Source organism: Colobus angolensis, unplaced genomic scaffold, assembly GCF_000951035.1.
Source record: "Colobus angolensis palliatus isolate OR3802 unplaced genomic scaffold, Cang.pa_1.0 Scaffold13, whole genome shotgun sequence".
Lineage (NCBI taxonomy): Eukaryota > Metazoa > Chordata > Mammalia > Primates > Cercopithecidae > Colobus > Colobus angolensis.
The window spans coordinates 5,715,014-5,725,647 of record NW_012114252.1 but is presented as its reverse complement, the minus strand read 5'-3'; the positions used below and the strand labels follow the sequence as shown (position 1 = coordinate 5,725,647).

At 45.7% G+C, this 10,634-nt stretch overlaps 1 protein-coding gene across 1 annotated transcript in view; it reads left to right on the top strand.

The window, feature by feature from the left end:
* The first annotated feature begins 5,066 nt into the window (after positions 1-5,066).
* Positions 5,067-10,634, top strand: part of ABCC4 (ATP-binding cassette, sub-family C (CFTR/MRP), member 4) — a 237,785-nt gene continuing 232,217 nt past the window's right edge. Inside the window, exons 1-3 of the mRNA XM_011933938.1 lie at positions 5,067-5,104; positions 5,172-5,282; positions 5,946-6,066. Coding sequence (XP_011789328.1) covers positions 5,067-5,104; positions 5,172-5,282; positions 5,946-6,066 — 270 coding nt within the window. The remainder of the gene's footprint in view (positions 5,105-5,171; positions 5,283-5,945; positions 6,067-10,634) is intronic.

Below are 10,634 nucleotides of genomic sequence, written 5' to 3'. Positions count from 1 at the left end.
AGAATTCTAGTCCTTTACTATTTTGTGGCTTCCAAATAGAGAAAGTTCATGGAAGGAAGCATTAAGGGCATCTAGTTAAAGTCCTATGTATCTATTTCTCTCTATAGATGTACAGTAGTCCCCCCAGTCTGAGGAGGCAGGGGAACTACCCTCATCCAAGACCCTCAGTGGCTGCCTAAAGCCGTGGATAGTACTGAACACTAGTTGTTTTTTTGTTTGTTTGTTTTCTACTTACACATATCTTTGTTTGTTTTGTTTTTGAGACAGTCTCGCTCTGTCGCCCAGGCTGGAGTGCAATGGTGTGATCTTGGCTTACTGCACCTTCTGCCTCCCAGTTTCAAGCAACTCTCCTGCCTCAGCCTCCCAAGTAGCTGGGATCACAGGTGCCTGCCACCACACCCGGCTAATTTTTGTATTTTGGTAGAGATGGGGTTTCACCATGCTGACCAGGCTGGTCTTGAACTGCTGACCTCAGGTGATCCACCTGCCTTGGCCTCCCAAAGTGCTGGGATTACAGGCATGAGCCCACCGCAGCTGGCCCTACTTACACATACCTATGGTAAAGTTTCATTTATGATTGAACCCAGTAAGAGATTAACAATGATAATAAGAAAATGGAATAATTAGAACAATATACTCTTCACCATTTTATCGTTAGAAGATTCACTGTTAAACCAAATCTCAGCAACCTCAGCATACAATTTTTTTTTTTTTTTCCTTTTCTTACTGGCTTGAGAACTTTCACCTTTTCACATAAAGGAAGGACTTTGTGGCTTCTCCTTGGCATATCCAAATGGCTAGCATCCTTGTACTTGTTCTTTGGGGTCATTATTAAGTAAAATAAGGGTGACTTGAACACCAGTATTGTGATGCCATGACAATAGATCTGATCGCCCAGGTGGCTAAGTGACTAAGGGTGGGTGGCGTCTGCAGTGTGGAAATGCTGGACAGAGGGAGGGTTCCCATCGTGGATGGATCTGTGGGAGATTTCATCATGCTACTCAGAAGAGTATGCAATTTAAAGCCTTAGGAATTATTTCTGGAATTTCCCATTTAATCTTTTCAGTCAACCATGGGTAACTCAACCTGTGGAAAGTGAAACCGTGGATATGGGGGGATGACTATAACATCAAGAGACACGAGTGAACTCCTTCAGTGGGCTGCCTCAGGGGATTTCATTCAACCTGCCCTTAGCTTTCCTTGTTCTCTAAACTCTCAGCTTAGCTCGGAGCTTTGACCTTCTCCTTTGTTGGTCTGAGCACAAACCTGCCTTCTCACTTACCTCCTGGATCCCATGATTCCAGGGCTAAGTTCAGGAGGTATAGAGCAGAGGTGACCTTCCCTCCCTAGTCTCTTCTTTTAGTATTGTTTATTTCTAATAAAGGTGGGGAAACTTTTCTTCTTTGATAGACTATAATTTTAGGGTTATGCAAATGCATAATCCATTGAAAAAGGTTTTATTAGGCTTGGCTTCTGAAGAATATAAAATATTGAACTTGTCCATTAAAGAGAGAACAATCTTGATTCAATGAGTATCAAGTAATGAAATAATATTTTAGTTCCATCTCAGCCAGTTGTTACAAAAAGGTCAGGAAAGAGGAGGAGAAGAGAAATAGAAAGGGCCTTCAGGGAATTAAGGAGACAGAGAGGGCTAACAGAGAGCTTAAAGGGAAAAAAGGGAGAGAGGGAAAGAGAAAGTGAGGGGATTTACCCAAGATAAATTAACTTTTATTTCCTCCTTTAATTGTAGATATGGGGAGCGTGAAGCTCATAGAAACTGAGGACTCTGGTCAGGGTCACAGAGATGGGGACCTGCGTTTTCCCCCTTATACCACATTAAGAAACCACTATTGGCCAAGCTTGGTGGCTCATGCCTGTAACCTCAGAATTTTGGGAGGCCAAAGTGGGAGGATCGCTTGAGCCCAGGAGTTTGATACCAGCTTGGGCAACAGAGAGAGACCCAGTCTCTCTCAAAAATAAAAATATTAGCCAGGCACAGTGGCATGTGCCTGTACTCCTAGCTACTCGGGAGGTAGAGGCAGGAGGATTGCTTGAGTTCAGAAGTTTGAGGCTGCTGAACTCTGATCTGATCTGAGTGAGCTCTGATCACTTCACTACACTCCATCTAGCCTAGGCAACAGAGCAAGACTCCCTCCATCTCAAAAAAGAAAGAAGAGAAAAAACAAAGAAACCAGTATTTAGAACTTTTCAAATCCTTGGGGGGGCAAAAAAAAACAAAAACTCAATGCAACCACCACCAACAATAAATAACAAATTTACTAACCCTTGTCTAAGACTAACCCTTGCCTAAGACTCCTGCTTGCTGGAAATGATGCTGGGGGTTGTGATCCTGGGCAGAGAATGTCTCCTGTATTGCTGAAGCTGATGGCTTCCTGTGTGTGGCATTGAGCACGACTATGCTATATTGAGTTTGTATTGAATTGTACCCTAGATCATTGCTCAAGGTACTCTACCCATCTGTCTTATTCAATAATACAGTCATTCATTCTTTCCATAACTATTTATTATCTGTCACATACCAGGCATAATGGGGATTCCAAATAACATGGGAGTAGTCATTGCCCTGAAAGTACTGTACTGCTAGTAGGACAGTTATGAGGGAAGTGATGCTGCTGTACTAAGTATTGTGGAAGACGAGGGGGAGAAGAGACTATGTCCGAGGAGAGAAGGGCTATTGGGGCAGAATTGGGTGGAAGAAGGGCTTATTTGGCGGTGGTCTGGAATTGTTGACTAGACCCCCTCAGGGATACATTGGTATTAAGGAGCCAATTGACTTAGATTTCCATGTATAAAGTCCTTACATAGATGGCTGAAGATAATTTAGTCTCTTGTCAAAGTAGACTTTTTTCATCAGGCAGAAGCCTTTCGCTCTTGTACTCACGTCTTTCAGCCCAGCTTTTTGAGATCTGGGCAGTGACAGGGAGTAGGAGGGTCCTTGTTAAGTCCTCACTGATTTGTGTCATCCTCTAATAGAAGCTTTGGGTCTCTTCTGATTGCAGATACTTTAACTCAACAGTGGCACCCCTCCTTGTAATATTTCTAAATATTATGCAGCGAACTGTTTAGCCTGTGGAACAGAGTTATCATTCTCACTTTCCTTAATTTTTTAACTTCCTGGAGCCAGTTTTATTCCCTGATTTAAAAAAAACGCTTTAGTCCAAAAAGACACCAGTGAATTTTACTTAGAAGTCCTTGCTGAAATATACTGTGTGATGTTCCGCTGGAAGGGAGGTCTCAGGCATGCAGAAATCATCTCAGGCATGTCTGGGAAACCCACCTAAGTTGAAGCTGGGCTAGTTAGGTTACAGTTTTCTGGACACACCTTGGAGGAGGTGGGGAGAAAGAGGTGAGCTGATGAGTTCTTGCCATTGGGTTAATTAGAATTGCTAGTTTGGATCACTAGGAGGTTTCTGGATTCCTGAACTTAACTTGAGTACCCCTGCAATGTGTGCTCCAATCTTACGGGGCATTGAAAGCCCACCATTTAACTGCAGGCAGAAGCCACCAGGCAGTGGGTTCCCCATGGGAAGGGCTTCCTAGATTAGACAATCCCCATAGTAAAACATGCCTATCAAAGGCGACACATGGCCAGATAAGGCAGCCAATGTGAAAGAAGTTTGTGTGCTTGAGTAATTGCATCTATCAAAGTTATTAGAGGTTTCCTAATAGGGCACAGGCACAAATATGTTTCTTTTTTTTTTTTTTTTTTTTTTTTTTAGACAAAGTCTTGCTCTTCTGCCCAGGCTGAAGTGCAGTGGCGATCACAGCTCACTGCAGCCTTGACCACCTGAGCTTAGTCCATCCTCCCACCTCAGCCTCTGGAATAGCTGGGATCACGGGCACATACCACTACACCTGGCTAAATTTTAATTATTTTATTTTTTATTTATATTTTTTATTTTTTTGAGACAGTCTCATTCTGTTGCCCAGGCTGGAGTGCAGTGGCATCAGTCTCAGCTCACTGCAACCTCTGTCTCCCAGGCTCAAGTGATTCTTGTGCCTCAGCCTCCCGAGTAGCTGGAACTACAGGCGTGTGTCACCACACCTCACTAATTTTTATATTTTCTTAGTAGAGATGGGGTTTTGCCAGACTGGTCTCGAGGCCTCGAGTGATCCGCCCACCTCAGCCACCCAAAGTGCTGGGGTTACAGGCATAAGCCACTGCCCAGACTTTTTCTTTTTAAATTTTTAGTAGAGATGGGGATCTCACTATGCTGTGTAGGCTGGTCTCAAACTCCTGGCTCAAGCCATTCTCCCTCCTCAGCCTCCCAAAGCTCTAGAGTTACAGGTATGAGCCACTATGCCTGGTGCATGTTAATTATTATCATTTAAATGGTTCCTAATGGATGATGACCATTTTGATTTTTCTTTTCTTTTTTTTTTAGTAAAAAGAATAAGTTCTTTCTGTCCTCTGCAAGATTACTGTTTTTTCCTTTTATAACTAATAAATAATTTGTACCTAGATAATTTTAGATTATGTAAATGTCCCATCAAACTTTCACTGACTGGTTTTAGCTTCCATTGAAAATGTTTTCTAACCCCATCATTCTTTATCTGAGAGCTTTTTCCTTCTTCCCCCATTTATGTCTCAGTAAGGATTAGTGGATTCTGTTGTTATTCAGTGGGTTAGAATTCATTGCTGTCATGATTTATTTGGATGCTTCTATTATCACAGACTCGTCTAGTGGGACCTTGTCAAGCTGGGTCCTCTGTTCTTTGGGCCCATCTTCTTGATTCCTTGAATGTTTCCTGATCTTATGGTATCCCATGGCCCCTCTTGTACTTTTTCTGCCCCAGCCTTGGAATCATCTATTTCTTCAAGAAGCCCTGGTTCCTTTTAGAGAATAATGGTATTGGAAACCAAGATCTGGGCATCAGCTCTCAGCTACTGGTGTGTCATTGCTTTTGGGGCCTCTCTGTGGATAAAGCTAGGGATTGTGCGTGTGTGTGTGTCTGTGTCTGTGTGTGTGTGTGCACACACATGTTAATTTTTCTCTCTTTCTCTAGCTCTATATATTCATATCTCTCTGTCTATATATAGCTATATGTATTTTAGAGGTAAGTTTAAGCCAAACCCATGGAGGTAGGAGTCTACTTAAACACAGATGTGTAATTCTGGGTATATGTCTCTTCTTTTCTCTTGTTAACAGGTGGCTCAATCCCTTGTTTAAGATTGGCCATAAACGGAGATTAGAGGAAGATGATATGTATTCAGTACTGCCAGAAGACCGCTCACAGCACCTTGGAGAGGAGTTGCAAGGGTAAGTGGGAGGCAGTAAAGTGGGCATTAAGGAAGCATGGGTGTCTGTGTGTGGGGAGTGGGTTTTGCCTTCCTGAGTCGTGTCTGGAGCCTCTGTATACCCTTGAGGTGAATGTTTGTCACCTTCCTCAGGCTGCCCCATGCTTAGCCTATCATGGTGGCCTGGGGGAAACTCCTGAACTTCTGGATTCCTAAACTTAACTTGGGTACCCCTGCAATGTGTGCTCCAATCTTACGGGGCATTGAAAGCCCACCATTTAACTGCAGGCAGAAGCCACCAGGCAATGGGTTCCTCATGGGAAGGGCCTCTGTAAAGGTTGGGGGAGCCAGCATCAAAGGCCCGAGCTGCCTGAGGTCTGTCCCTGGAGGTGGAAGTGGTGTGGCTGGAGGAGGTTGTCCGGCTTATCTGTGCCATGATGGGGCTTCAATCCAGCAAAGCTTGGCAGTAACTTGTTTCCCCAGACTTCCCCTCAAAGCCTGTTTTTCTGATGCTACAGATTCTATACCACACATACCCTTCAGGAGCCCTGGGATCAATGAGCAGCATTTATGAGATAGTCACAAAATGCCCTGTCTTAAATCCCTACCTGTCACTCTGCCACCTCCCCTGTTTTATATTGTGACAGGGTACACTGTTATTTACAAAGCTTTTTCCTCATTGTAGGTTCTGGGATAAAGAAGTTTTAAGAGCTGAGAATGACGCACAGAAGCCTTCTTTAACAAGAGCAATCATAAAGTGTTACTGGAAATCTTATTTAGTTTTGGGAATTTTTACATTAATTGAGGTAAAAGCTTTTACATACCGTGAATTGTTTTTCAGGACACATAGAGTAAACGTGCTCGCCATTGATGGTGCTGTAATGGATGGGGGAACAGAAGGGAGAAGTGGCCAGATGGGGTTTGAAGGTACTTTAAGGTCTAAGGATTAAACGTGTCTAGGAAGCATTAGGTCGTTAGTTCAGTGAGCGTATTTATCCGAGTGAATACTTAAGTGACTAAAGCTCAAGGTCATTATTGTTTTTCTTGTAACCAATTAAAATGCTGTGTCATGGAAGAAGAGCATTTTATTCTATAGTAGGACAGTGTTGGTGCTCAGTAAATGTTTTAAATGCTGAGTCACTCCTGATCCAAAGAGGATCCTACAGCCTCGAGGAGCACGTGCCCTGTGGTTTGGAGGAAGTGATTTTTGATCAGAGCCCAGAATAATGTAAGACACTTTACATGTGCTCAGCAAATAATTGTTCACCAAGCCAAATCTGATAAATGCTCTCCTGGAGAGGTATTGTCACCTCTCCCCTCTCAGGGAAACAGAGCTGAGGGCCTTGCACCTGGGCTGGCGATGGTGCCCCAGAGGCTGGAGCTGGGTGAAGCACCCAACAGCTACCCCCTCCCAATGGGCCCAGGTGCTGGGAGCCAAAACCCGCTCTGGGAAGAAGGTCCGAGGACTGTGCATCCCAGGGGATTCATCACACCCGTCCGGTGTATCTTCTTTGTTGTCGGTGTGGATTGCCGGTTGGAAGGTAGAGTCTTGGTGCCTGGCCCTGCAGAGAGTGTATAAATGGACATTCCATGAAAAATCAAAGGCAGAAAGCCGGAAGGGCAATGACCTCCATTACCCTGAAGGGCCTCTATCGAGATCCTGCAGCCAGACAGTGCTCTGCCTAGGCACACTGCCAGGTAGCCTGTCTGTTCTGGTCTGCAGCCTGCTAGAGGGGATGTGGAGGGTCCTGCTTGGTGACTTGTGTCCTCTGTGCTACCGTAGGGATGGCAGTGGTCCATGAAAGTAAGAGGGGCGGATGTTGCTGTTGCTACAAAAGGGTGGCTTTAAATGCAGGATGGGGAGTTGTCACGGTGCATTTTTTGGGAATGAGGTGGCGGGGGTTGGTTTGTATGTGGGGGGTGTAGCTCCTGTTGAACATGCTTTTTGTTGTGGAGGGCTTGGTGGGCAGTGGGAGGCAGGTAGGTGCGCTCTGCCCTACACCAGAGGAATCTGTCAGACAACAGGGAACTGGACGGTCCTGGGAGATGGATGGTCTCATTGGTGACAAAGATGTGTTGGCCAGGGTGCCAGATGGTGAATGCCACCTTTGAGAGGGTACCCACCCTGCCTGCATGCCGTGTGGCTTTGTGGAGGATGGGGTGGACATGTAGAATAACCGGTGGAACTGACTTGAGAGTGGAAGAGGGTGTAGGAGCCCCTCAGGTTCTCCCAGCCCCTCTTCAACCTGTGCCGGGGTGTCCCAGCGATGGTGTTTTCCCATGGCCCCAATCAATCTCAGCTGGAAAGAAACAGAATGACGAGTTGCTGTCAGTGTGGCCAGTGTGTGCGGGATTTCCTGGCCCAGTTTGGCTGTGCAACCTCAGAGAAGTTGTCTGGTAACCGTGGAGCCTCCGTTAAGTGCCTGAGGCTCACCCCAGGTGTCTGGTTAGGTGTAGTAGGAATGAATGGCCTCACATAGGTTTCGAGGCAGGCCTCCCTCAGCTACTTCCATTTCTCTAGTTTCCCTTTGTTACCAGCTGCTTATGAAATTGAAAACAGGATGATCTAGAATGAACTGAGCTTGTCATGCTCAGGGCTGTCCGTGCTGTCATGGGCTGCCAGCCACTTGGGCTGGGGTCTCTAATCCACAGATGGTGACTAGACTACAGTGAGATTTGGGTAAGCTTTTGGGAGAAGCAGGCACAGAAGTAGAGGCTGTAGAAATGTGAATTTCTCCTGAGACTTGAGGACAGGCCCCACTCTGGTGCTGGGAGCAGGGTCATCCTTACTGCTGGTGGGCATGTGGGAAGGGGCCCAGATCGAGGGGAGCTTAATACAGGTACAGTTGGTGGAGAGCTGGTCTTTCTTTTAGCAGGGTGGTTGTTGGGCAGTCATGGCAGAAGAGTAGGGAGTGGAGGACCTGGCAAATATGGAGGCTCATGCTCAGTACTGCTTAGCAGCAGCAGTGCTAGTAGAAGCAGCAGCAGGATTAGTAGTGGTTGGTACTCAGTAGCAGTAGCAGCAGCTGTAATAATAGTGACAGTGAATACTTGAAAAATAGTATGTACCAGGAACTGCTATGAATTCTTTTTTCTTTTTTTTTCTTTTTCTTTTATTTTCCTTTCCTTTTCCTTTTCCTTTTCCTTTCCTTTTCTTTTTTTTTTTTTTGAGATAGGGTCTCACTCTGTTGCCAGGCTGGAATGCAGTGGTGCTATCTTGGCTCACTGCACCTTGGCCTACTGGGCTCAAGCAATCCTCCCGAGTAGCTGGGATCACAAGTGCGTACCACCATGCCTGGTTAATTTTTGTATTTTTTGTTTCACTATATTGCCCAGGTTGGTCTTGGACTCCTGCGCTCAAATGATCCTCCCACCTTGGCCTCTCAAAGTGCTGGGATTACAGGCAGGAATCACCATGCTCAGTCAGAAGGCATGCTTTTACCCCTACTTTCGGAAAGAGGACACTGGGTGCCATGTAGTTATATAATGTGGCCAGGGCCACACAAAGTGTAAATGACAGAGCCCAGATTCAGTCTCAGGCATGCTGACTTAGAGCCCTAACCATCTCCAGACTGTCGTAAAGGTGTCTTGAGAACTCTGTCTTCAGTGTCTCTAGCACATGCTTCTTGAACTTGGCCTAGGGATAAGTCTGATGTTAAGAGCTCCCTGGAGCAGTGGGGCATGGCTGTGGGAAATGAGATTGGGGATTATAAATTACCCTAGGCTCCTAGGTCTCCTGGGGCCGGAAAGTCAGGTGACATGCTAGAGAGTTGCTGGGGTGCTGGGCAGGTCAGAGCACCAAGGTACATTCAGGTTGACCAGGAACCCTTTTTTTTTTTTTTTTTTAATATTTTTCTTTGAGGCGGGGTCTCTGTCACTCAGGCTGGAATGCAGTGGTGTGATCTCAGCTCACTGCAGCCTCCATCTCCCTGGGCTCAAGTGGTCCTCCTACCTCAGCCTCCTGAGTAGCTGTAACTATAGGCATGCACCACGCCTGGCTTATTTTTTGTATTTTTAGTAGAGATGAGGTTTTACCATGTTGTCCAGGCTGGTCTAGAACTCCTGAGCTCAAGCCATCGACCCACCTTGCCCTCCCAAAGTAGTGGGATTACAGGCACGAGCCACCGTGCCTGGCTGACCAAGAACCCTTTAGAAACCTGTCTCCCACTGAGTACCATCCTCCAAACGTATGAGGCGTGGCAGCCCTGCTGAACCAAGTTCATCAACATCCGCGCTGTTAAGACGCCATTCCTAGTTGTCTCCTCCTCAGACAGACGAGGGGGAAGTTTGTGGTCTTGCATGGTCACGACATTGACTCATGGTCTGGGCAGATGTCAAGTTCCCTGTTTTTACTTATCAAAGGCTCAGGGTTTCCTGAATAGCAATGATAACTCTACAGTTTTAGAAGTCTTTGGCCTGAATCGTGAAGTGGGTGTGCAGTTTGCTTGGCAAGGATGAAGACCCCAGATCAGCCACTAGTATGGGGACAGGTCTTCTGTCCTGGTATCTGAACTCTCCCACTAGCAAGGTGGGCTCCAGGTATTAGGGCGGCAGGCTAAGGTGTTAAGATGGACCCACACAGTGCTGGCGGCAGGCACCTCTCATATAAAGTGGAGCCTGGGCTTTTCACAGGAGAGCACTTGTTGGTCCTGTATTTACACCAATGTCTTGGTGGTTTATGGTATAAAATTAGACAGTAGTCAGTTATTTTTTAGATGATCATGGTGACTCGTGGATGATGCTCATTTTAACTTTGTGTCTTTAATATAATAACTGGTAGAACTTTTGGTTCCGAGGCAGTAAAGTTTAGGGAGCTAAAGCTCTTCCCAGTTCAACTTGAAGTAATCCTTGGATTTTTTTTTTTTCTTCTTTTCCTTCTGGCAGTGAAAACAGCCTGAATTCTAGTATAAATACTGTTGTTTTCCCAGACTTGCCTATTGACACTGGGCTATTTTGGAAAAGTTGGAAATAATTTCTTAAGATGAAGGTAGTGAGTGTAACATCTCAAAAGCATTTCAGATGCTGTTTTGGGTTTTCAATCATTAAAGCTATTTATTGACCAGGCATGGTGGCTTATGCCTGTAATCCCAGCATTTCGGCATGCCAGGGGATGATTATTTGAACCCAGGAGTTCCCAGCTTTAGTGAGCTATGATTGCACCACTGCACTCCAGCATGGGTGACAAAGCAAGACCTTGTCTCTCAAAAAGAAAATTAGGCCAGGTGCAGTGGCTCATGCCTGTAATCCCAGCACTTTGGGTGGCCAAAACGGGTGGATCACAAGGTCAGGAGTTCGAGACCAGCCTGACCAACCTGGTGAAACCCCATCTCTATTAAAAATATAAAAATTAACTGGGTATGGTGGTGGGCGCCTG